At 43.6% G+C, this 22,582-nt stretch overlaps 1 protein-coding gene across 3 annotated transcripts; it reads left to right on the top strand.

Moving 5' to 3' along the window:
* The first annotated feature begins 3,447 nt into the window (after positions 1-3,447).
* ZNF488 (zinc finger protein 488) lies at positions 3,448-22,534 on the top strand. Of its 3 annotated transcripts, none has more exons than XM_065672881.1 (4): positions 3,448-3,648; positions 16,110-16,332; positions 20,467-20,695; positions 21,083-22,534. In XM_065672881.1, the coding sequence occupies exons 2-4, from the start codon at positions 16,114-16,116 to the stop codon at positions 22,246-22,248; spliced, it is 1,614 nt and encodes a 537-aa protein (XP_065528953.1). In that variant the 5' UTR covers positions 3,448-3,648; positions 16,110-16,113; the 3' UTR covers positions 22,249-22,534. The 3 variants fall into 3 exon arrangements, with proteins under 3 accessions (XP_065528953.1, XP_065528954.1, XP_065528955.1); XM_065672882.1 differs by lacking the exon at positions 3,448-3,648 and adding an exon at positions 4,037-4,192; XM_065672883.1 differs by lacking the exon at positions 3,448-3,648 and adding an exon at positions 4,037-4,165.
* Positions 22,535-22,582: the final 48 nt, after the last annotated feature.

Below are 22,582 nucleotides of genomic sequence, written 5' to 3' on the forward strand. Positions count from 1 at the left end.
AAAAAAACCCACAACAACCCTTAACGCTGGAGTCTGCACTACTCTGAAGGCAATGAGTGATGATGAAAAGGAATCTTTTAATGGAGGCTTAGCACGGTAGCGTTATCACTCCCCGCCTGATACACACAGGATACAATGCGCTGCCTTGAAGAGCTGACCCGGCTCATCTGGATGCTGTCTCCAAAGTTTGAATAATTAGTGGCTTCCAGCCGCTTACCCCTCCCCCACAGCCTCTGCAGGCCCTAATTAATGAAAAGAGCCACGGGGAGGGATGCGACCAGAGTCACTTTGCATGACAGAGTTTGGACCAGACGTTTCTCTTTCTTGGGGGGGAGGCTTTTGAACACGAGTCAAGGTCTAGGGAATCCATTCCCCGTGGGGCGCTTGCACGCTGCCCCACCAGGCAGTATTCCCCCCCAGGCACCCATCAGCTTCGCCGAAGGCCTCTTGTCCAGGAAAGCCGAGCGATAACGCTGCGGCCAGGAGCCGTTTGTACCTGCCAACAGCAAAAAGTGCCGCCTCCACCTCCAGGCACAGTGGTAGTGGGGTGCGTACGGCCCACCCGGGAGGGGCTCAACCCCCTGCCCTGCGGGATGGAACTGGACGGGCTGCTGCGGGGGAGGCTGTGTGCTGGGTATCCCCCTGCAGCACACGGCAGCTGTGTCCTGGCACCCGCCGGTGGGGCGGCAGGGCTGCGGCCCCGCTGGGAGGCTGAGGGATGCTCTTTCTCTCGATGTCCGACAAGGACGCGCGTGCACGAGGGGCGCCTGCCCCCGCCGCGCAACACTCTTCTCCGTCGGACCCCGTGCCCCCTCCAGCAGCATTTGGCATGTTTTGTGCGGTGTAGTTTGCAACCCTCAAGTCTGAAATAAAGTTTGGCACTGCGGGGAAAGCATCTCGGTTTCAGTCCCTTGTTTCCGTGCTGGGCCGAGTTCAGACACATCCAACCGCGGCGGCGGTCGGGGACTTATCAAGAAAAGATTGGAGGGCCCACCGGTTTTCAGCTTCTCTCCCGGTTTTAACTATGCACAGCTAGAAGCTGAATGTACTGCTTGAGCTGACCACTTTAAAGGTTTTTGTGCACTGGCCAGCTGAGACCCAGCGATTACTTAGATCATGGAGAAATACAAAAAAACCACATCCTCCCTGGTGACATTCACGAAAAATGAGCAAGCGGCTGCTGGGCGGCAGGAATCCCCCGTCCTCCCGCTCCGCCCGGCTTCGGCCTCGACGGTGCCCGCTAGCGTCGGGAGCCCGCAGGGGCCCCGGGAAAAGCCGCAGCGGCAAGGCCGCCCTCGCTACCGCCGCCCGGAGCAGCCGCGTCCCCCTCCCGCGGCCGTTCCGAGCGAAGTAAAAGTGCTAATAGCTTCAGATTCCCTCGCTGCTCCGTGAAGAGCGGGTTGTTTCGTGGAATAACGCGGCAGACCTCAAGGGGCTGTCCAAAGCAGAGTAAGACACTACAAAGAAAAATTTGGCTGAACTATTTTCTGATACTGTGGGTTGCCCTTCTCCGATCACGGATAAATCATCTTACTCTGCTAAGGGAGCAGGCTGCCCGGTCTGCCTTCTCCAAAGGATGTGTGGCCCCGGCGAAGGGGGCATGCTTTGATTCTCGTTGGGCATAAGCGACTGACTAACGAGGGGTGAATGGCACAAATTAGTCCCGGAGAGATTCCCGTTAGACAGAAGAGGAAAATTTTTCACAATGAGAACAATCGGCCATTGGAATAATCTCCTCAGGGAAGTGGTGGACTCCCCAGCGTTGGACGCTTTCAAGATTCATCTGGACAGGATGCTGGGACATCTTGTCTAGACTGTGCTTTTGCCAAGAAAGGTTGGACCAGCTGATCCTTGAGGTCCCTTCTGACCTGGTATTTTATGATTCCATGATTCAGTGAAAAGCGATGATACCGCCGGGATTAGCAACTGCCACGGCTAGTGCTGAGCAGGAATCCCACGGAGGGTGTGCGGATTGCCTCTCTGCTAGTGACCCTTCCCTGCAGGCCTGGCCCCGAGGGCAGAGCCGAGCAGGGCCGGGCTGGGTGGGGAGTGCGGGTCGCCCTGCAGGGCCACCTCCTGCGCCGCAGCCTCCGTTTTCAACAAACCAGTTTTTCCGATCTGCCTGAGCCCGTCCGATAGCTGTCACAAGCACCGGGCAAGCGGGACAGGTCCAGAACCGGAGCGGGGGTGGTGGTGTTCATGCCCAGGGGAGGGGTACGGAGAGCCGGGCCGGGCCCGCAGCCCTGGGGCTGCCGATGAACCGGAGCCAGAGCTCGTTTGCGCAGGTATTGCTCGAAGGAAAGTCAAACCAAGCCTGAGCTGAGCGCAAAATGCGGATCTCACCCTCGACACAGGTTACTTCTGTGCACTGCGTTACAGTGATTCGAGCTTCGTAGGGAGGGTGACAACGTCCAGTTACCCCTTCCCACGCCTTGTTTGCATAAAGGCTGAAGAAATATGAGTCCGAGCGATACCAAGTGAGTGAAAATTGTCCATCTCGGTATCTTTCCAGATGTCTGCACTCCAAAGAAGAAAGTGTTTCCAAAGAAGCGTTAGGATGTTCCCCTGGCATACCGGGAAAAATGCCAACCTTCCCACAGCAGTGAGTTGCCCCCACCTCCCACCCCGTGGTGCTTTGGAACTCTGTTCCTTTTGCCTGAGCTGAAGAAAATACAAACTCTTTACTTCATCCTCTTTAATTTCCGTAGCACAGAACACGTAGAGAGTGATCCACCCTCTTTATTGGTATGAGATTACCCTTTAATTGCAGCGAAAATCCGGCCTTTCAAAAGCATTAAAGACTTGACGTTTCTTTTCCCAGTACAAACCGATATTCAGATTGCATGGACACTAATCAAATAACCCGAGTTATTTCATTTGTCAACATGTTCATAAAAATTTTCTACCAGGCGTTAAAGGCATTTATATGGAACGACATCTTTCAAAAGCAATGTTGCTAGTCCGGATTTAGGGAATATTTGATTATGACAAGACGTTTGATGGTTTTGTTTTACATACCAGCTGTGCAACAAATCGTCTCATACCTCAAACAAATCCCCAATTTTGCAAACCCTTTCTTTGAAACAGTAATTTTCATTTTAAGCCATTGTTGTCCACACCTGCAGCTCCGAGAAAAGCCTTGTATTCAAAAGTGTTGTCAGATGCTCTAAAGGACAACTGGCAAGAAGGCTTTGGAGGTGGCTTCGGTTTGTTTGGGGTTTTTTGTCCCAACTTTGAAAGAAACTCCTCTTTTTACAGCGCCGTTACACGGGGGAATCCCTCCCGCTCACTGAGTCCTCCTCCCCGCGTTCGCAGACCTCCCGGGATGGCTTCTGCGGGGCCCAGTGGAGGGGGAAGGTCCGGGGCAGGGGGGGGTCAGGGGCAGGCGCTGCGGAAGGCGTTTCCCGGGGTCCGCTCTGGGCGGAGAACCGTCGCGGGGCAGAAGAGGGAGGGTGTTGGGGCGCTGTGGCGGCGGGGGCTGCCGGCGCTGCTGCTGGGGGCCGGCCTGCCCCGGCGGTGGGGTGAGCGCTTCTCGGGGTCTCGGGCGTAGCGAGATCCTGGCAGCTGCTGCGAGCCGGGAACGGGGCACGGCGGGGACCCCTGTGCCGCGGAGCCACTGTGTGCAGGGAGCCTGCAGAGGGACCCCAGGTGAGAGGGACCCGTCGGGGTATCCCGGGCAGCTCCCCGCAGTCCCTTCCGCCCAGCCTGCGCGGCCGCGGAGCGCTCCTGTGTGCTGTCCGCCCGGAGCGGCCGGTGCGCACCGAGGGGGCGGCCCGAGGGGGTCCCAGAGCAGCCAGGGGCTGACGTCGCACCAGGACCTGCCGTGCCCGGGGCTGGGCTGCTCCGGCGGGGAAATGGGGGTTTTCCGGGGAGCCGGCAAAGGCACCGGGGTGCCCCGCGGCGACTTGTGCTTAACCCCGACCCTTCAGCGCCCGCTTCAGTGCAGCAGCGAGCAGCCCGGAGAGGGTCCTCCTGGCGGCCGGTACCGTCCCGGGGCTGCTGGGGGCGATGAGGAGGCGGCTCAGGGCGGGGCGAGACGGCCCCCGGCAGCCCCGAAGGCAGCGGCCCTTTCGCACCCTCCCAGATCCTCTTCTCTCGGCGAGACCTTTAGAGCATCAGTTGTTTTTACGGGTTGCAGCTCTCCCCATCCTTCCGGCTTCGACAGGTGATCAGAGCATCGTGGCGGTTTTAGGTACTTAGGGTCTAATCGCTTTTAAGAAATTGATGAACTTTCTTTGGAATAGCTCACGTTGTTATTCTCTATTTATATCCAATATAATATCTTAGTAGAAATTTCCTACTGGTTAAGTAAGTTAGTAGGCTGCTATTGTTGTCACTTTAAAATGTTACATTGATCTTTACATTTGCAAAATCTTCCATGAAATGGTTTCTGTAGGAATTCAGTCCACTAGAAATGTTTGAATAGGTTTATATTTTGAATGTAGTTGCTCTTAAATAAAAAGCAGTTGGATTCGTGCTTGAAATTAGGAATTTAATAATAAATTACTGCTCAGAAGTTATCCCTTATTTTTGTTTTTAAAAATGCAGAATTTAGTGCTTGACAGCACTATTTACCATCTATTAAATATATTTGGTACTAGAGGGATGGATTTATGTAGGCAATAGGTAGATTGTGAGATAAATCTAAGATTTACTTATTTTAATGGGTAAAACTACACCAAAGCATAAGCTGCTTTTTGAGAAATCAAATTTATTTGGTATTTAAGTACCTATCAGTATTGCAAAGCAAAGTAGAGCTGCCTTACAGAACTCTCTAGAGGTACTGTCTTACAAAAAATAAAAAGCTTTATAGCCATAGAAATACTGATGCAAAGTCGAAATATTACTTTAGCTTCTATTGTCTGAACATAATATAACCCAGTGAGAAAGTATAAATTTTGCATAAAGACTTGTAGATTCTAGGAAGATTTTGCAAACGAAATTACTTGGCTAAATCCTAGTATGTTAGATGTGGATATTTCTAGGTCTGTCATGCTGTAAATCAATTAATACAATTTTTCTACAGCACAGTCATATGTTACTTTCAAATGGTATCTGTAGGCATCAGGTCGAAGAACAAAATACTTTGTTGGGAAACAAATTATTTTAGGTCAAAAAATTTTAGGTCAATTTTAATTTACAATATTAGCTTGCCATTAAAGGGTTTCTTTGCTTCATTGTAGAGTAAAAGTTGTTTATGTTGTTCCCCACAATTTCACATTACATGTGCTCTTCAGCTCAGTTACTTGCTGTTGTCGGAGGTGACAACATTATGTAGTAAGTTTGACATTAATATAAATAAGATTAATGTTACTCAGTACTGTTGAAGAAATCTCCAGTATTAACCATATGAAAGTGACTGCTAATAGTATAAAAATATTTCTATTCAAATACGGATGTTGAACATGCACAATCACAAAAGATTATATAGCTGTATGCATAGCTAAATGTAGTTGTGTACGCATGTATGTGTGTACATGTACATATGTATATGCTACACAAAATACATTAGTTTCTCGTCAGAAAGAAACATTTGAACAAACATAACATCTTTCATTTTTTTTTTAATTAGAAGCTACCAAATGTAAATAGCAGGACTATTACACAAGAACGTATTCTGTGTATCTTGAACATCAATCAGATAATGCAATTTCTTTTGATCTGTGAAAAGACATGAATGTGAACTGTATGAAGAAAGAGGAAAAATGATTTGTGACTGTTTACACAAGATACACATTTTGGTTCAGTCTGGTTGTGTTTGGATCATGTTACTTACTTGGTTGGTTGGCTGGTTCTTTCTCAGTTTTGTCTGCATGGATGCCTGGGTGAAGGAACAAATGCATATGTCTGTGTGAAAACAAATGTGTTAGCATGAAGTGCTGTGGTCAGGACTCCTGTTTGTGTGAATCAAACAAGGATTTTGCTGAAAGTGGATACACACATCTGTGTGACATGTAAGTTTCTTATGTTGACAGACAAGTAGTTGGCTTCTCTGTTCCCCTCTCACAGAATAGCTTTGCTGCTTTAAAACATGTGTTTGTTATATGCTTTTTTGTGTGGGGGAAAAGTAGAGGCATTTTTACATCTGCTTTCTCTCCCTTCCTGGGTGTTCACTGTAAAATTCAAAACTCCTATGACATTTTGGGGCATTGTGTCTGTTGGTGAACAGGTGAACAATGTTGATGAAAGGGGAACAATGCCAGAGCAGCAGGAGCAGAACCCATACAAAGTCTCTGAGGTGACCAGTAGCACAATTCAGGTCTGGAATATGAAATCCTGTGTGCTCTGAACTGAAATATATCCATATAGTGCACTTCATGTACTATGCTGCTGAAATAATGTTAATTCATAACATTTACCACCTGATAATCCTCAATCCCGGCTAAAAAGTTAGAACATGCTCCCTTTATCCTACAATACCGCTAGTTTTTAGGTCTTAGGCCTTGAAACCACAAAAGCCAAGTGGTGGATAAAGGTAATGAATGCTTCCATTAGACAGAACAGCTGTAGTCCAGTGAAGAATCAGCCCCTCAGTACAGTGCCCTGCACATAAAAATTAAGTCTTTGAAACCCAGCAGACTACACAGCTGTAGTCAAGTCCTCTTTACCCACAGGTGGATTGTCTGACTATGAATGTCTTGTACAAGCCAGTACCAGCCACCAGTGTCCATTAGATCAGACACCACCAGGCAAAAGCACTAATTCTGCCTCTGGAACCAACTGGATTGGAAAGGAGTATTGATATTTCATGTATCATGGAGCCAAACTCCTAAACCCAGTCTGTCTGAACCACTGGGACAGCAGAAAATAAATGTATTTTATCCTTTATAATTAGGGAAGCATGGTATTACTATTGCTTATTGTCCAGCTTGAAACATAAAGAGCTCTCCCAGTGTCTGCACTGCATTTCTTACATTCAAGCACTGAGAGGTGTTGAACAGAGACCTCAGTGATTCTATCGCTCATATTCCACTGTATAGAAAACCTCCATTTAGGTCTGCTAAATCAAAGGCGGCTTCACATCAACCTATGCAGGTACTGTTGCATCACACATCCCAGCATATACATATTAACCAGGTTTTCCTGCTGCATGGGATAGTCCATTCCTCTCTTCCCCAACCTGTTTCCTGTCATGGAAGATGGTGGCAGTAGAAATAGGTGTTTGGTGTGGAAATTTCCTAAGGACACAGGGAAGTTTGGGGCAGAGCTACTATTTGAAAGTTGGTGGAGCTAGGGTACATGACTTTACTGGGACTTGTTCACATCTCAGTTATTTTCTCATTGGATTAGACTTGATGCTGAATGTCAAGTATTTTGTTCCTTGGCTTCAGGTAAAAAGTGGGAATTACATCCTTGTGGTGGTCTTGGAGAAGCAAATCAATCTGCATCTACTTTGGAAAGGCATCCCTGAATGTCTGTGGGGCAGCTACCATGTATCAGGAGAGAGCCCACTTCAACCTTCCCTATTCTCAGAGAAAATGAGAAGAAACTCGGAAGCTTTTCTTTTGATCTGTGTTTACAAATGGCTCCTGTATTTCACAAGAGTTGCTTAAGGCAAGTGTGGTGCTTCAGGTATTTACTCATTTCCAAGCAGGGATTTTAGGTCTGTCTTCTTCATTATTCCCACTGAAGTTTGAGAGATTGTTCATAATAAAAAGATTTGGCAGCTTCATGATTCACTAGGCTGGGTATCCAGCCAAGATATAATGATGGTTTATCAAGAGCTGTCAACTTAAATTGTATGTACTGGGGATTTCAGGTGATGGAAGACAGTCTGAAGACCATAGAGCCTTAAAATAGGAAGAACTGGAGAACTTTTCCTTGAAGATATCATGATAGTATAACAACAAAATTGTGAGCACCTCACAAGGTCTTTGTTTCACAAGAAAACATCCAGAAGGAGAGAGTTTCTGGAATTTCAAAGCAGACACCACACTCCTCATGCCTTGCTGCCTCACGATCTTTTTCCAGGGATGCTAGGCAGTGAGTTTCCCTATTTCTACATGCTATTTTTAGGGCCTTGTCAGTTCAGAATTCTGCAGCTGCTGTACAGGAAGGTGTGGTGAAAGAAAGCTGGGGATGCCTGGAATGCCAAGGGAGAACCATTTTTATGAATTAGGCCAGGTCAGTCCCAATTTTATTCCCCATTTTTTTAGATTCAGCTAATCTCTGCAGTCAGCAAATTCCTCTTGGTGCATAGTTGTATTTCCTTCTACTTGTTCCCAGATGCCTAGCTCAGGCAAGCTTCAGGGATGGAGTCATTGCAGGAGTACAGGCGTATGTTCAGACCAGCAGTACGTCAAGGACTATAAGGAACCAAGAAGAAAGGTATTCACAGTATGCCCCAGCCATAGCCCTGGACATCAAAGCATTCCAAACTCTATAGGTTTTATTATCATTATCATTATCTCAGTTAATTTATCAGTGCTAATTTGGCTGTTTTTAATGCATAGATGGAAAGGGGCTCAGTGGCAGGAAACGGCCCTCTTTGGATCAGTGGCCCTCTTGCTTCCATGCAGAATCATTGCTGAGATCCAAATTTGCTCCGTGAAAAAGGGAGGATGAAACAGCATACTCAAAGGTCAGGACAGCTGAACATCCCAAACAGGCTGGGAATGGCAGCACATAGCTATATCTGCCTATACTCTCCAGGGACACTTGTACAATTTTCTTCATGTATGCAAGATTTTCAGCAGTAAAGGTATGAAGGAACCACTTCATGCCCAAAAGGAAACAGCTCTCAGACCTGCACCAAAGCTGAAGCACAGAAGCTTTTCTTGCAGTGGCAATAAGCTAAAAGCAATCACTTTCTTCTTTGGACTTTTCATGCTTTAAAAGGACATTCTCAGGTTGTAAAATAATAGATTTAAGCTGCAGCTGTTTTCAGGGTTTATTTTGTGGGTTATAGAATTACTTATTTTGTCTTTTAAAACAAGAATTCTCTATCCCTTTCTTTGATTTTGTGCCAGTTTCCTTCAATTTTAGTTTTGATTCTTCCCCTTTGCAGTTCACATCTTGAATAAAAAGAGAATAAAATCTTGCACAGAAGGAAAGCACATTTTTAAAACCCAGTAAGTGGATTTTCTTACTTTTCCATCCCTGATTCCCTTGGAATTCCCTTCATGTATTAAGAATCCTCAGTTCCTTATAACAACAGAGAATAATAAATGCTTCAGACAGAAGCACTCTGTCTGCATCAGCTCAATTCCTTTAATATCTGTAGTTTATTGTGCATGACACTGCATGTCTGATTATGGATTCCTCAGACCGACAGACCTCCTATTGAAACCAAAGGCAGTTTTGGCAGTGGCCACAGGAGTGCATTGGCATGAAGTCACAGGTTGTGTGCTCCAGGGAAAACACCGTCACACTTTACAGTAGAGAGGATTAAGCTAAAAAGTGAAGGAAAGGATGGTCCCAGTATTTACTTTTTTTTTTTTTTTCCTTTCAGCATTGTTGACATGGCAAATGCAGGGCTGTACTGTTTATATTAAGCACTGCTCTGGAGAAAGTCTGGAGTAGATATGAAAATGGTTGGGGAAACTGTGGGATGATGCTTTCCAGGATCAAACACTTTCATTAGATTTTATGAGTAATTTCTGTGCTGGGTTTTTTTTTCCTCCAATCAGGGCAATTGCTTTGAAAGTAATATCCCTATGTGCAAATCAATCCGCAGTTAAAAAGGGAATTTAAAGGTGAAATAGAAGAAGTTATTGACATTTTAAAAAATCAGGTTTAATTTGAGAGAAACAATTTTTATTATCTCCTTCCACTTATGATCATGGAGAACTGAACTAGTTAATTAAGTTCCGGGTGAAAAGGTTCCCCTCTTTCAAAGGTGATTCATTGGTTCACTTCATGCTTCCAAAGCCTACCATAATATTAAGTTAGGCTACCAGTGCTTTTATGACCACCAGGAAACTCCAGGTGACGTTACAGTTCAGCATTGTCTGTGTGCTCTGGTGAGGAGAATTAGGCCAAGTTCTATGAAAATAGGAGGCAGGGAAGTCCTTGCTCAAATCGGTCTTTCTACATCTGGGCATTGCCAGATATTTCTTAGAAGAGCTTGCAGTGACATCTGAAGGCCATGCAGTAGAAAATCAGGGATCTGAAAGAGCTCGGAACTGTTCCTATGCCCTCCTCTCACTGCCCCTCGAGAAACACATTTTTTTTTTTCAAGAGGCAAGGGAGCTACGTAAAAAATTTTCAGGGTGGCAGAAGTAACCCTAATTAGTTAATGGGATGATATGCAAATGGAAATGGGGAGAGAGGAGGGAAAGGCTACCTGTAGGGTTCCAGCTTGAAAGAGCATTTGGGAAACCAAAAGATGAGGTTTGGTTTCCTAAAGTCACACACAGTTTGTGTGCTGCTCCTGGAAGCAAGCAGGCTGGGAGCAGTTGCTGTGAGCATTATCTATTTCATGTACTTTTTGATGGACCATCCACAATTGCATAATCTGTAGGGAGTTGCCTGCCCATAGGTACTTGTTGTTTGACAGATCTGTCACACTTCTCAGAAATCAAGATGCAAAATCCATCACTCAGGGACATGGTATATGTGTATCAGACAATCTCTTGGGGATGAAGAGTCCATTAAACAACAAGTCCCTAAACTCATCCATATGAAGAATTTGCATCTGTGACAGATAGAATATGGAGAATACCCATAGTCTAACAGGTGATCTGACTCTGATGTGCTACTAAAGCACTATAAATATTAATTTTATTTCACCCTCTCAGAGACAAGTGTGTGGGTGAGCCTAGAGGGATAGGAACTGCTTATGCAGAACATGAGCAAGAACAGCAGGATTATGTTGCAGCGGGGGGATCATGTCTCTGGCAGGCAATGGCACTCCCAGCATTGGCAGTTTGAGGCAAGCATATCATTTCCTGCACGATACAGAGCTGAAGATATGACCTTCACAAAGAAGCCTATGACAGAGTTCTACAAACTTTGCTACATAGTAGGAGCAGAATGAAGAGTGAATTAGTCAGATGTGTGACAGCTAGTGAATCTGTAAGAAATGGGAGCAGGGAAGAATCATTGCTCCTTAAATGAGGCAGCCAAAAGGTAGAAATCAACAACATATGACAAGAGTAATCAGGTGAAGTCTTAGAGAATTCTCTGTTATAATAATTTTCTCTGTCCTTTGCTCTCTATGGAGAATGTGAACAATTCACCTACTTCAGCCTATCAAAGAAAAATGCCAGGCATTCTATTATACCTTCTCAACTTCTCATTATGACTACATTTGTAGATTCTTAATGACTTTCCATAGACTATGAAGACTGTTGGCAAAGGTGTGACATTTGCACTGAGACCAGACTTACAATTAAACAAGACCTGAAGTACTGGGTTCATGGGTTAGTGTAGAATTCTCATTCAGGTTCAAGTCTGGCATTCATGAAGACTAACAGAGGTTTTGCAAAAAATCCCTTTCTTGGTTGTGGCAGAAGTTCCAGCTTTAGATTATAAGCAAGTGAAAAACATGGAGAGGTTAGTCTAGATCCAAATCAAACTCCCATCCAAATTGAGAGGCATTTCAGATTTATATTCTGGCCTACTTACATGTGATCTTACTTTGTCCTACCTCATTTCTGTAGCCTGTTTTAAGTGCTGCAGGTGGTGCTGCTGTATTTCAGCAAAGCTGAGCTATCTGCAGTGCTCTCAAGCTATGAGGCTGCACAGGGCGTTACGCAGTAAGCCTTCTGCGCTGTGTCCTGCCATAGTGCAGTCACACACCCCCCAGAGAATCCAGCAGATACCCTTCTGGCAGCAGTTGGACCTGACCTCGCACACAGCCATTCCTGGCCTATATCTAGGTTTGCAATGAGTGGTGGCAGAATTGAGCAGAGCCGATTAGGGTCCTGAGCAATCTCATGCCCATACCCTGTTGAGATTTACTTCTGTAAAGTGTCAGTGAATATTTTACTGGACTTACTAGGGGAAGAGCACAGGGTAGATTTAGGCTTGGGGTACTTCCCTGAGCTTAGCTGAAAAGGCACCTCCGTGTGCATTTTCCAGACACTACCATCATCAAACTCATGGGACAAAGGTAAAATCTATGTTAGCGAACTTTCTTCAGAAGTGCCATGCAGCCTGATAAGTTTCTTTAATTGCAACAACCAATAAAAAGTGATTTTGAAAAGTCTGTAATGTAGAAATACATTGCCTAGGTTGTCTCTGTGTGTGTGTGCCCCTTTTTATGCTGCAGCTGCTGAGTTGCCCAATCCACCCACAATATTCAGTGATGCCTGTAAAACTTTAAGATATTTAGTTTCCCTTCACCTCTTACTCCTGTTGTCTGTGGTCCTTTTGTCTCCCTTCAGCTCATCTGTTGTGTTTCCTTTGTTCCAATCTGTTCAGAAAGTAAATAAATCCAATTTCTCTCTCTCCTCTCAAGTCATGTTTCAAGACAATCTTTAGACTTGAGAAGGTCAGTATTTCTGTTCTTCAACATAAGGGCGGAAGCCCCCAGAGAACCCTTTACTGTCCCTCACCTGTGCTGGAGGCAGGACTTGTTCCAGTAGTGTCCTGTGGATGGATCTGCAGTCTACAGTGGAGATCTCAGAGTGAGTGCTGGTCCAGGTCAGAAAGCCCACAGGATGCAGCACATCTCTTTGCAGAAATAACAGCTCATTTTTGAAAGCAGTACAGTCATGCTTGCCGTTCGTTACCCCTCAGCTGATGAACTTGCCTCTCTAACACTATCTGAAAGCTTGTACATGCAGAGGGAAGAGCTTTCTCATGCTATTTGGAGACTGTGGAAAAAAAGTTCACCCTTTTTCTTCTAAAGATGCTGCAGAGTATCACCACTCCACTCTGAGTACCAGATGCACATCTTCAGCCTATTTTCTCTGTCTCAAAGAGAATGTTGAAAACTGAAATTAAACTCCCTCCCTGGCATAATGCTGACCAGACCCTTTGGAGGGACCTTTGGGCAGAGGGAGGCAGTGAGAAAGACCCACTTATGAGAGAAGGGTGACAGGGTGTTCAGAAGCTGCAGAGGTATAGCACACTAAATATCAGGGACTTGGTGTGTCCTGCTGTCGCTTTGTTTTGGGACACTGTTTTATACTGAGATGTCACACTAGATGGTGCATTTGGCAAGTTATTTGAAGAGATAGATCTTCCCAAGCTGAAAGCCTTCTGCACAAGGCTGACGGCACCAAACCCATTTGCTGTGTACACACAGTACAGCCTTTTCATAACTTTTCACAACTTTCCATCAAAGTTGACCTTTCTGTGCAATGTGACCACAGCTGTGAACGTGACCACAGCTGCCAAGGCAAAACTTTGTGACTTTGGCATTTATGTTTTTTTTGCCCATCACAGATCTTTGACTAAATCACAAGTCACTTAGAAACAAGCAAACAGTAGCATATTGAGTCTGAGGGATGCCTGTGTTTAGATAGAAGAAGGATCTGTTAGAAAAATACTGAAATTCATTATTAACCTTCATTTCCTACATTACATCAATTTAGATGAATTAAACAACTGAAGATGTGCACATATTGATTTATTTGCTGGAGAACAAATGTGACTTATTTGCATATGGCCAGATATATTTGCCATAGGGCAGAGCTTCCTGTAAGTGAGAAGTGATGGCTTTCTTTCCCCTCTCCAGAATGGAGAATTAGCCTTCAGGCAGACCCGTGGGACAGTGCATATAGGCAGAGACCCCACCCTCCCCTCGGGTGTGTGAAAGCCCTTCCGTGTTCCGTTGGGACAGGAGGAGGCTCCAAATGAGGAGCAGGCAGCACAGCAAGGAGCACACACATTGCTAGGAACTGCTGACACCACAAAGAGCTTAGAAGAGCTCTCCGGGTTGGAGGTGTGTGCTCCGGGTTTGGTCTGGGAGCCGAAAGCTTTCTTCGGGACGTATATTATGGCAAGAATCACTAGGTGGTGCTGTTACACATAAATCTCACCGTTTTTCTTGGTATTCACACTTGCTATTTTCAGTCTTCCGAGAAATGGTTCATGTTAGGGTTGGATTTATGGCACTTAATTGAAAAGCTGCTGAGATAGAGAAAAGTAGCAGTCAGCAGCAGCTAGTTGGAAGGGATTGTAGCTCCTTCAGACCGTCGTATCTGTGCTTGGGCTGCGATTTCTGGAGGAAGAGACTGACTGTACACAGGTAGCACCCACCCTCTTCCTTGGAGAAGTGTGTATGCTCGAATCCAGCATCCTTCCTCATTGAAAACTCAGCTTTGAAGGCCCTGGATTTCTGTTTCCACAGCACTCTCTTAGTTCACATGGAGAAATTCACATGAAGTTCACAGAAAGGGAAATTTTAATAAAGAAGGGGTGCCTTCTAGGGTCATAGGTGGATAAGTAAAATAATGTCAGAAGAGATTAGGAATATCCTGAATGTGAATTCTTTAGAAAAGGAACTGGCTCAGGTTAAAGTATATTTCTAACAGTTTTTCCTCATTTAGAGAGACTTTTAAGAATTTTTAGATTTCATTTCTTTCTCCCGATGGATTTAGAATTTTGCTTTCGGTATTATTTAAAACACATTTACCTTGATGATTATAATTTATTAAAAATTGGTATATTTTAAATGGCAACACACCCATACATATCAATATGTTGTATCTATTTAGATTCTATATATTGCACAAATGTACATATAGATCCCATCATTCTGTTCTCACATCAATAGTAACTTAAGGAAATTATTGGGAAACCAGGCGATGAAACTCATGAAGAGAAAGCAGAAACTCAGTCTATTCTTCTCTTAATAACTAGTTTCTTGCAAGCCATCTGACCTTTTCCTTAACCTTTTATGTCCTAGTCTTTGCCCTGTTGCCTGGTACAGGACTTCATCCTTCAGATGTTTACTACTTACTGCATGTGTAACCATATATTTTAATGTTTTCAGGGTAGGGCCTTAGACCTTGCTTACCAGAAAGAAATTATAATGAATTAAATGTCCTGATTTAGAAACTGATTTAGTTAAATTAGTGCAACTCTCTTAGGCACTTTGCACCACTGCAGTTTAAGTCAGGAGACAGTGAGTAACAAATCAATTCTGTTGAGTGAGAAAGATTAGACCGGATCTTCAGCTCTTCTATCTCAGTATTTATTAGGCTAAAGCCTCTTCAGGGCTTGTTGCTGTTCTCTTTAATTTTCTCTGCCTAATGGACCTGATCCAGCTCTTGATGGCATAAACGAGAGTTTTTCCATGACCTCCAGCTGGGAGCTGGAGATGGCAATATCTTTATTAAAAACCTAGAGAAGTTACGAATGACAAATAGCTGAAACTTACCTCCTCACAGCATACAGAGTTCTTAAATTGTGGCTCATATTGCAGAAATTGCCTCTGCTCTGAATAATGTAATAGTCTACATTCAGGGCAGGAAAATTCAACCTTTAAAGTCACCAATTTCTACTAAGATTGTGCTAAGAATATCACCATACAGAGAGACATAATCTGATTTAATTTTCCTAAAACAGCAGATAAATAAGATCTCTCATATATTTTGATATGGCATAAAGATAATCTTTTTGTCAATTTCCACAGGTTTTGTTTATTCAGGTTGAATGGGCTCAGGACTCAGATTAATCCTGGTTTTGTACCAGCATAATCAGAAACTATACTGATTTGCACTTCCAAATCAAAGAGCACAGCTTTTTCAAAATGTGTTTAAAATAGTGCTTGCTCTTTGTTGTTGCTGTTGTTGTTCTCCTTCTCTATCTTTCTTCACACTTCTACAAACTACTACTAATGAATAGGAAGGATATGTGAGAATATGCTGAATGAGCATATGCTGAGTTTCACTCACTGAAAATGTTGCTTACTGTTCCCGAAGCTTCTTATTCCTGGCTCTAGAGAGTAGCAGTGAAGTAGGACGTGAACTCTTGAAGGAGTTGCCTATTCCAGAAAAGAGGAACTTCTTTACAAACCTGATTTTGGTTTAGTGTGAAGTAATTTTTCTCTTTCTGAACTGGATGTTGACAAAGCTGCAGACTCTGTAACCAACATTGTCCTAGCACACTCTTACAATTCACCTACAGCTCCTGGAAGTCTTCATATTGGAAGTAGCGATACCCCCTTCTATTTCCATCTCTATTCCATATATGATTTCTTACTTATTTTGCAGGTTTATGATGGAACTTACATCTTTGCCTAAATTCCTTTGGACAAGTGACAACAAACTTCTGCATCACCATTTTCCGGACATATTGGCTACTGTTCATACCACACAAGACATTGCCGAAGAAGTTGTTTTTGGACCATGCATGCTCCAGAACACCCTGCTGGACACTGTAGCTTTTATTGCTCTCAAGTGTTCTGATAGAAGGAATATTCACTATGTATTTAAGGTAGGAGAAAGCATCATTTAATTTTAGTCATATCAAAAAGGGTTACACCACACCTGGGGAGGTAACTTTGCCAAAGGGTAGATTTTTGTTTCATTCAGCACAACTAATAGATCCTTCAAAGGGGAGAAGTAGGCAGTGCATTTCTGATTTATGAGCTGTAGACTGGAGGGACCTCAGTGAAAACTCTTTCCTTTGAAGGAAGAATACAAAGTCCCACATCTATGCTGGTGATTGACCAGGAGCATTGACCAGGAACAGGAGGAAAGAGGGATAAATAGTTTAGAAACTTCATGCTCAGGTTTCATCCTTACGAAGGATAAAGGAGGCTTATCAGGAGGTGACAACCCTGTGAGAGCAGAGAGGGAAGACTGTGTGACATTGCACTCATTCATGCAGGTGGTAGATTCACAGTATTTATTGACAGATCTGAGAAAGTGTTAACTTAGTTTGCTCAATTGTCTACAAAATAAAATCACGACTGTGATCTCGGCACAGGCTGTATGCACTATAGAACATATCAATCAGGCAACCAGTCCACACAGTCTTCAGGCAGCCACAACTTATTACTATTAGTACATGCATCCCCTAAAGTTAGCTTAGATACATTTGTCTGTATTACAGCTGCACTTTTCAATCATAGAGAAGCCAGAGTGTGAAACAAAAGGAACGGTCATGTAGGGAAATTAAAAAACCCCAGGACTGTGATGGAGTGTTAACTTTCCAGCTTTACTTCCCCAATTTTTTGTTCCCTAGCCACTGTTTATCATAACATTTTCATTTGGACAATGCATATTTCTCTTACTGGACTGTTACCTTGGCTCTCTGGCTCCTGGAGACAGTCATCATTGGTCCAGATGAAGACAGAGAAGTAGTGTTTTACAATGTGGGGCCAGGCAAATTTCCCACATGGTATGGCATGGATGTATCTGGGAGAAACTCAGGTCCACCTAAGATTTCTGTGCTCTGGACAAAAGAAATTGCACAGGCTTTTTGTAACATGGAAGATGCAGCTGCTTGGAGATACCTGTTTGACACTTTTGCTTTAAACAAATTAAGAAAGAAGACGCTTCAGGGTTTTTCTGTTTCGTTGAGTGTCTGGCACAGGTTTGCTTGCTTGGACAATGTTATTAGTACTCCAGAACTACAAGCTCTTTGGAGAAACATCTCCTCTGAAACAAAGCTTCATTTATGGAATGTTTCTGTATTTCTCCTGGGAGTTTTGCAATTGCTGTAGACTCAAGAAAGAGCCTCAAATGGCTTTTTTTTTTTTTTTACATTGGAAGAGCCCTCCAGAGGGATGGCTTTAGTGTTTTGCTGTACTTGAGCTATGTAATTGTTATGCAGCCATGAAAGTGGATGTCTGAGTTGGCTCAGATCTCTGTCTTTTGGCAGTAAATACATCAAATTCTGTGCAAGTAGGTGTTTCAGATGCAATTGCAAGTCCCATATCCTGCTAGCTACTTACAATTAAAATTAAACCTTCCAGAAATCAGGAACTATTGTTATGGTCCTAACTCTATGTAGAGACAACCAGCAATTCAGTCATGATACTATGTTATCATGGCACTAAGGTGCAATGCAAGAAATGGGTTTTCATATGCTGTCTATGGTATGAAAAAAATACATGCAGGAATAATTTGGCAAGGTGGATTCTTCACAGCTGAGGTTCACATTTGTCATAGCTCAGCAGCACTCCTGCAAGACTGTGGGGAATATGATTCCTAGCAAGGGTTTTCTCATCTTGGGCTTTTAAGTTTAATCCAAAAAGGAGTTCTATGTTTCTACTCTCAACCTCACGAAGACCCTTAATTTGAGCTCCTTGTACGAATTTGTACACTTGGGCAAAGAAAATGCCTTGGCAACTGTTGGCATAGGTGGTTCTTTCCAGCCAGTCATTCACCCCAGCAAAGCAAACCAGCCCCTTACAAAGCTCTCTGTCCCACTGAGTTCTTCTGCTCCTTACAGCTTTTTGTGAGTTCCAAGAAACAGTCTTATTCTCTCCCTTCTCCTCCATCCTCCCTCAAGGAAGCCACTTTGCCTCCTTAGCCCAGCTGTGATTGAGCCTGTGGGGCTGTGAGACCCTTACCTCGTATATAGATGTAAAGGATTCACTTGAGGTGTTGCCATCTCCAGAAGAGGATGGCCCTGCAGGGTTTATAGTGTCTCTAAACACATGGGAAAACTAAAACTGGAGCATGCTTCTAATTGACAGCATCCAGATCTTAATGTTCTCTCCTTTATTCCTCCCCACCTTCTTTAATCTGTCTCAGCTCTTTCCCTGGGGTCCTGGTTACTGGAGGAGCTGTGTTCCTTTTGACTTTGCTTAGAGGGCTGGGTGGACGCTTAGTATTTCTGAAACACAGAAACTAATAAATGACAGCCTCTGTCTTAGTTATTAATTACAACCTCTGTGTGTGGGTGGGTGTGATTCTGTTACTGTCAGACTTCTGTATTTCTCAATCACTGTTAATTATCATGGTGTTTAGAGACAGCCTGTTACAGAGCATGCTAAATTATTTTCTCTTTTATACTAATTAACTATTATCTTAATGGTCCCTTAATGTTTCATTCTTTTATTCAAGCTACTAAATGTGGTCATACTTTTCATGGGAGGTAATAAAGAGAGGAAAAATGGCCAGTGGAGGGGGAAAAAAGCCACCATACTGTTTCTTATACCAACCACCAATTAATGGGTACCCTGCAATTAGTAGAAAACAAAGAACTATGCATTGCTTGGGGTAAAATTTAAATCATACCTGTCATTAGACATTTTTCATTTCCCATTTCCCAACTTCTTCCTTTCTGAACAATGACTTAGTGCTTACAAATTAGTTGAGGCTTTTTATGCGTGTAAATGTCACCATTGATCGCCCTGCATTTCAGCCTCCAAGCTATGAAAATTTTCCCCATCTTTCAAATACTGCAGAGGACATAGATCTGCTGTGGTAAACACCAAGGAAAAACCTATGAGTAAATAAACCAATCATTCCTTATTCAGAGCAAATGCAGTAAAGTAACTAAGAAGGGAGCCGCACACTAAATGAGGACAAAGCCAAATGTTTTATAGTTATATTATTTTCAGAGCATAGTCAACCTGTGACTGAATGAGTCAGGATCCCTGTGGAGAAGAGAGTATATGTGACTGAGGACCATGCTTTAATATACAAGCAGAAGGGAAATTTAATTTGAGCAGTAGACTTAATATTATTTTTTAAACTTCTGAGTGCCTGACCTTGCAACCTAAGCAACATTTTTTAACTTAATTTGTTTGGTATTTCTGAATGCACACATTCTGAAAGCAAATCAACCCCTCGCAACTCTCAGAAATAATGTAATAAAAAATATTCATCTGATGAGTTTTTATCTGTTTAAGTACAACAAAATGAATTTAATTAATCTATCAAAGGTATAAATAGGAGTATATAATTTTATATCTGAAAAAAGAAAGACATCATTTAAGATCTTCTTACTTAGATCTATTAAAAATTAATTTTCATATTATCTAGCCAGTTATCTATGCAGATTTTGTCTCCTTGGGGTATTGAATTAAATAACTAGGATTATTCTGACACCTCCTGATCCATACCCTCTTATAGCAGTGAAAAACTCCACATGCAATTGCCTTGAGTGTGTGGTCATTTCCAGGCTCACAGTGGCTGCACATCTCACACCCCCGCCAAACGCAGCACTCATGGTCTCCTGACTCATATTCCATTTTCCCATGGGATTGAGACCCCTTCTTACAGAGGAGCACAGCTTCTGTACCTCTGTGATCTACCCCTGATACAGTCTCCAGGGACAACCTGCACTGGATGGAGGACACTATGCTTGCCATGAGTGTGCCAAAGACTGATCGGCATAACAGCCCTATCACTGCTATGGGAGGTGACATGTGAACATTGGTGTCTCCTTCTTCCCATGCAGCTGTATTTCCAGAGCTCTCAGCACTCATACCAGGGAAGTTTTTTGCCAATGATGATTTTGGATTTGGTGACACAGTCTATGAACTGGGCTCACAGCTTTGGCATACTGGCTCTGTGTGAGGCAGGAAACAGGCTTTGCTCTTGAATTTGATGGAAATCTATTTTGGGTCCCAAAACCTAAACCGTGCCTTTTTTGTATCCTGTTTCACAGGTAGATGTTACGTCTGTGCACAGTCCCACAGGTTTGCCTTGGATGAGACTTGTACAAGCAGCTGCCAATAGCAATGAGCAGAACTTGGAAGCTTACTTAGAAAACAGTCAGTTATATTATCGCTCTACCAGGAAAATCAACAAAAATGAGGAGCTGCTTGTCTGGTATGATGAGGAGCTTTCCAGCCTCTTGGGTTTCAATGAGATAAAAGCTCAGAGTCCCCAGAATGGTAAGTACCAAGTTGCTGACTGCAGAGGTCACTGAGGACTGAGTCAGCTAAGGAAAAAGATTCCTGGTTCAAACTTCAAATCGTCATGAAGTCCGTATGCTTTTATCTAGATCACTGTGTGCTGCCCAATTTACGTAGTATAAATTTGTCTTCAGACTCTAAATGAAAGCAGTTTTGCAAGTAGCATGTGGAGGCAAATATGAGTGAACCATTTTCCATAGCAGCAAGGGCCCTGATCTCACACTGGCATTAGCTTTACCATGTGTAATTTTGCATGACATAAGAGATGTTTCTGCATTTTCTTTTTTGTTAATGGTAGGATCAGGACGTGCATCCACCCATGATTCTGTCTTCGCAAAACTCATCACCTGTTGTCTCTTTCTGCAGAGTTGAGATGCCAAGAATGTGACCGAGTCTTTAAATGTGAGCATACCTATCTCTCCCATGTCCGCTTCCTATGTGTCTCAGAGAAGTGTGCCCTGCTATGGAAAAACTTCCACAACCCTAAGACTGAAAAGAGCAACTTAGCTGAGCAGACCACGAATTTCCACAGCTTGGCAAGGGATCTAGAGGTCAAAATGACAGCTTTTAAAGATGACGCCCATGGTCTCACAGGAGAAAGGAGAGCAAAATCTGAAGAGGCTGAGAACAACAGGAGCAGGAAAACAGTGTTGTTGGAGAAAACCAATAACCTGAGTGAGGAACATAATTGTGAGAGCAAGGAAGAGGTTGGGGGAGAGCATGCATTGGCTGGTTCTTTCTGGAAGCTTAGTTCAGGGAGGCAGTCAGCCATGAAGGATGGTTTAGAGCAGAAGCAGAGTGCTTTCACTGAGGTCAGGAGGATGAAGGAGAAGCTGAGGAATGAGAGGATGAAGGAGCCAGAAGAGGAGGATGACATAGTCCCACCTGGTGAAGAGCAGGTACCAAAGGAAGTATTGTTGAACTCCTCTGGTAGTGCATTCTCCTTTGTGTGGCCCACCAGAACCCGAGGAGAACAGAAGAGTGCTTTCAGCAAACCCAGTAAATGCCTAATAGAAAGACCTGCGATAAATCCTTCTCATCCCATGAGTGAGTCACCAAAGAACTTGGGAGAGCTGTCTGGCTTCATTGCCACCACAGACATCCTGTGCTGCAGCACCCTTCTCAATTCCAAGTTCTTTGTCAGTGATTTGTGTAATGCCCAGATGCTGCAGACAAGCATCACTCAGAGCAATGTTTTCCCATATACCTCAGAACCATGGCCCAAACAAGCAGGAAGACAGTTACAAAACACAACCACCACTTCTTCCTCCTCCTCCTCTTCCTTGACTCTTCTTCCCCCCACCTTCACGTCCTTTGGAGTGGCTGCCCAGAACTGGTGTGCCAAATGCAACCTGTCCTTTCGCATGACATCCGATTTAGTCTTCCACATGCGGTCACATCACAAAAAAGAATACTCCTCAACTGAGTCCCAGTGTAAGAGAAGACGAGAGGAGAAGCTAACATGTCCCATTTGTCATGAGTACTTCCGAGAACGCCATCATTTATCCCGGCACATGACTTCTCATAATTAGAGCTGTGCAGATAAATCTCACCAGGGGACTGGGCAGGTTGGGTAAAGAAGGGAAGCACAGTACACTTGTATCCATTTCTTTTTGAATTTACTTTTCACTTTTTAATTTTTAAAATTCTTTTAATTAATAATTTTAATTAAAATTTATTTTTTTAATTCTTTTTTAGTTTACTGTTTAATTTCTTGCAGAAAATCACTGTTTACAGTAATTTATAATAGATGCTTTGCAAAAAAAAGAAAGAAAGTAAAATGTTTACAGGAGTCTGAATGGGTTGCAAGTTTTGAAATCTCAGCCTAGCCCTTGTCAATCTATTTTTGAGGAAATAAAATAGTGA

This window comes from Lathamus discolor, chromosome 3 (assembly GCF_037157495.1).
Source record: "Lathamus discolor isolate bLatDis1 chromosome 3, bLatDis1.hap1, whole genome shotgun sequence".
Lineage (NCBI taxonomy): Eukaryota > Metazoa > Chordata > Aves > Psittaciformes > Psittacidae > Lathamus > Lathamus discolor.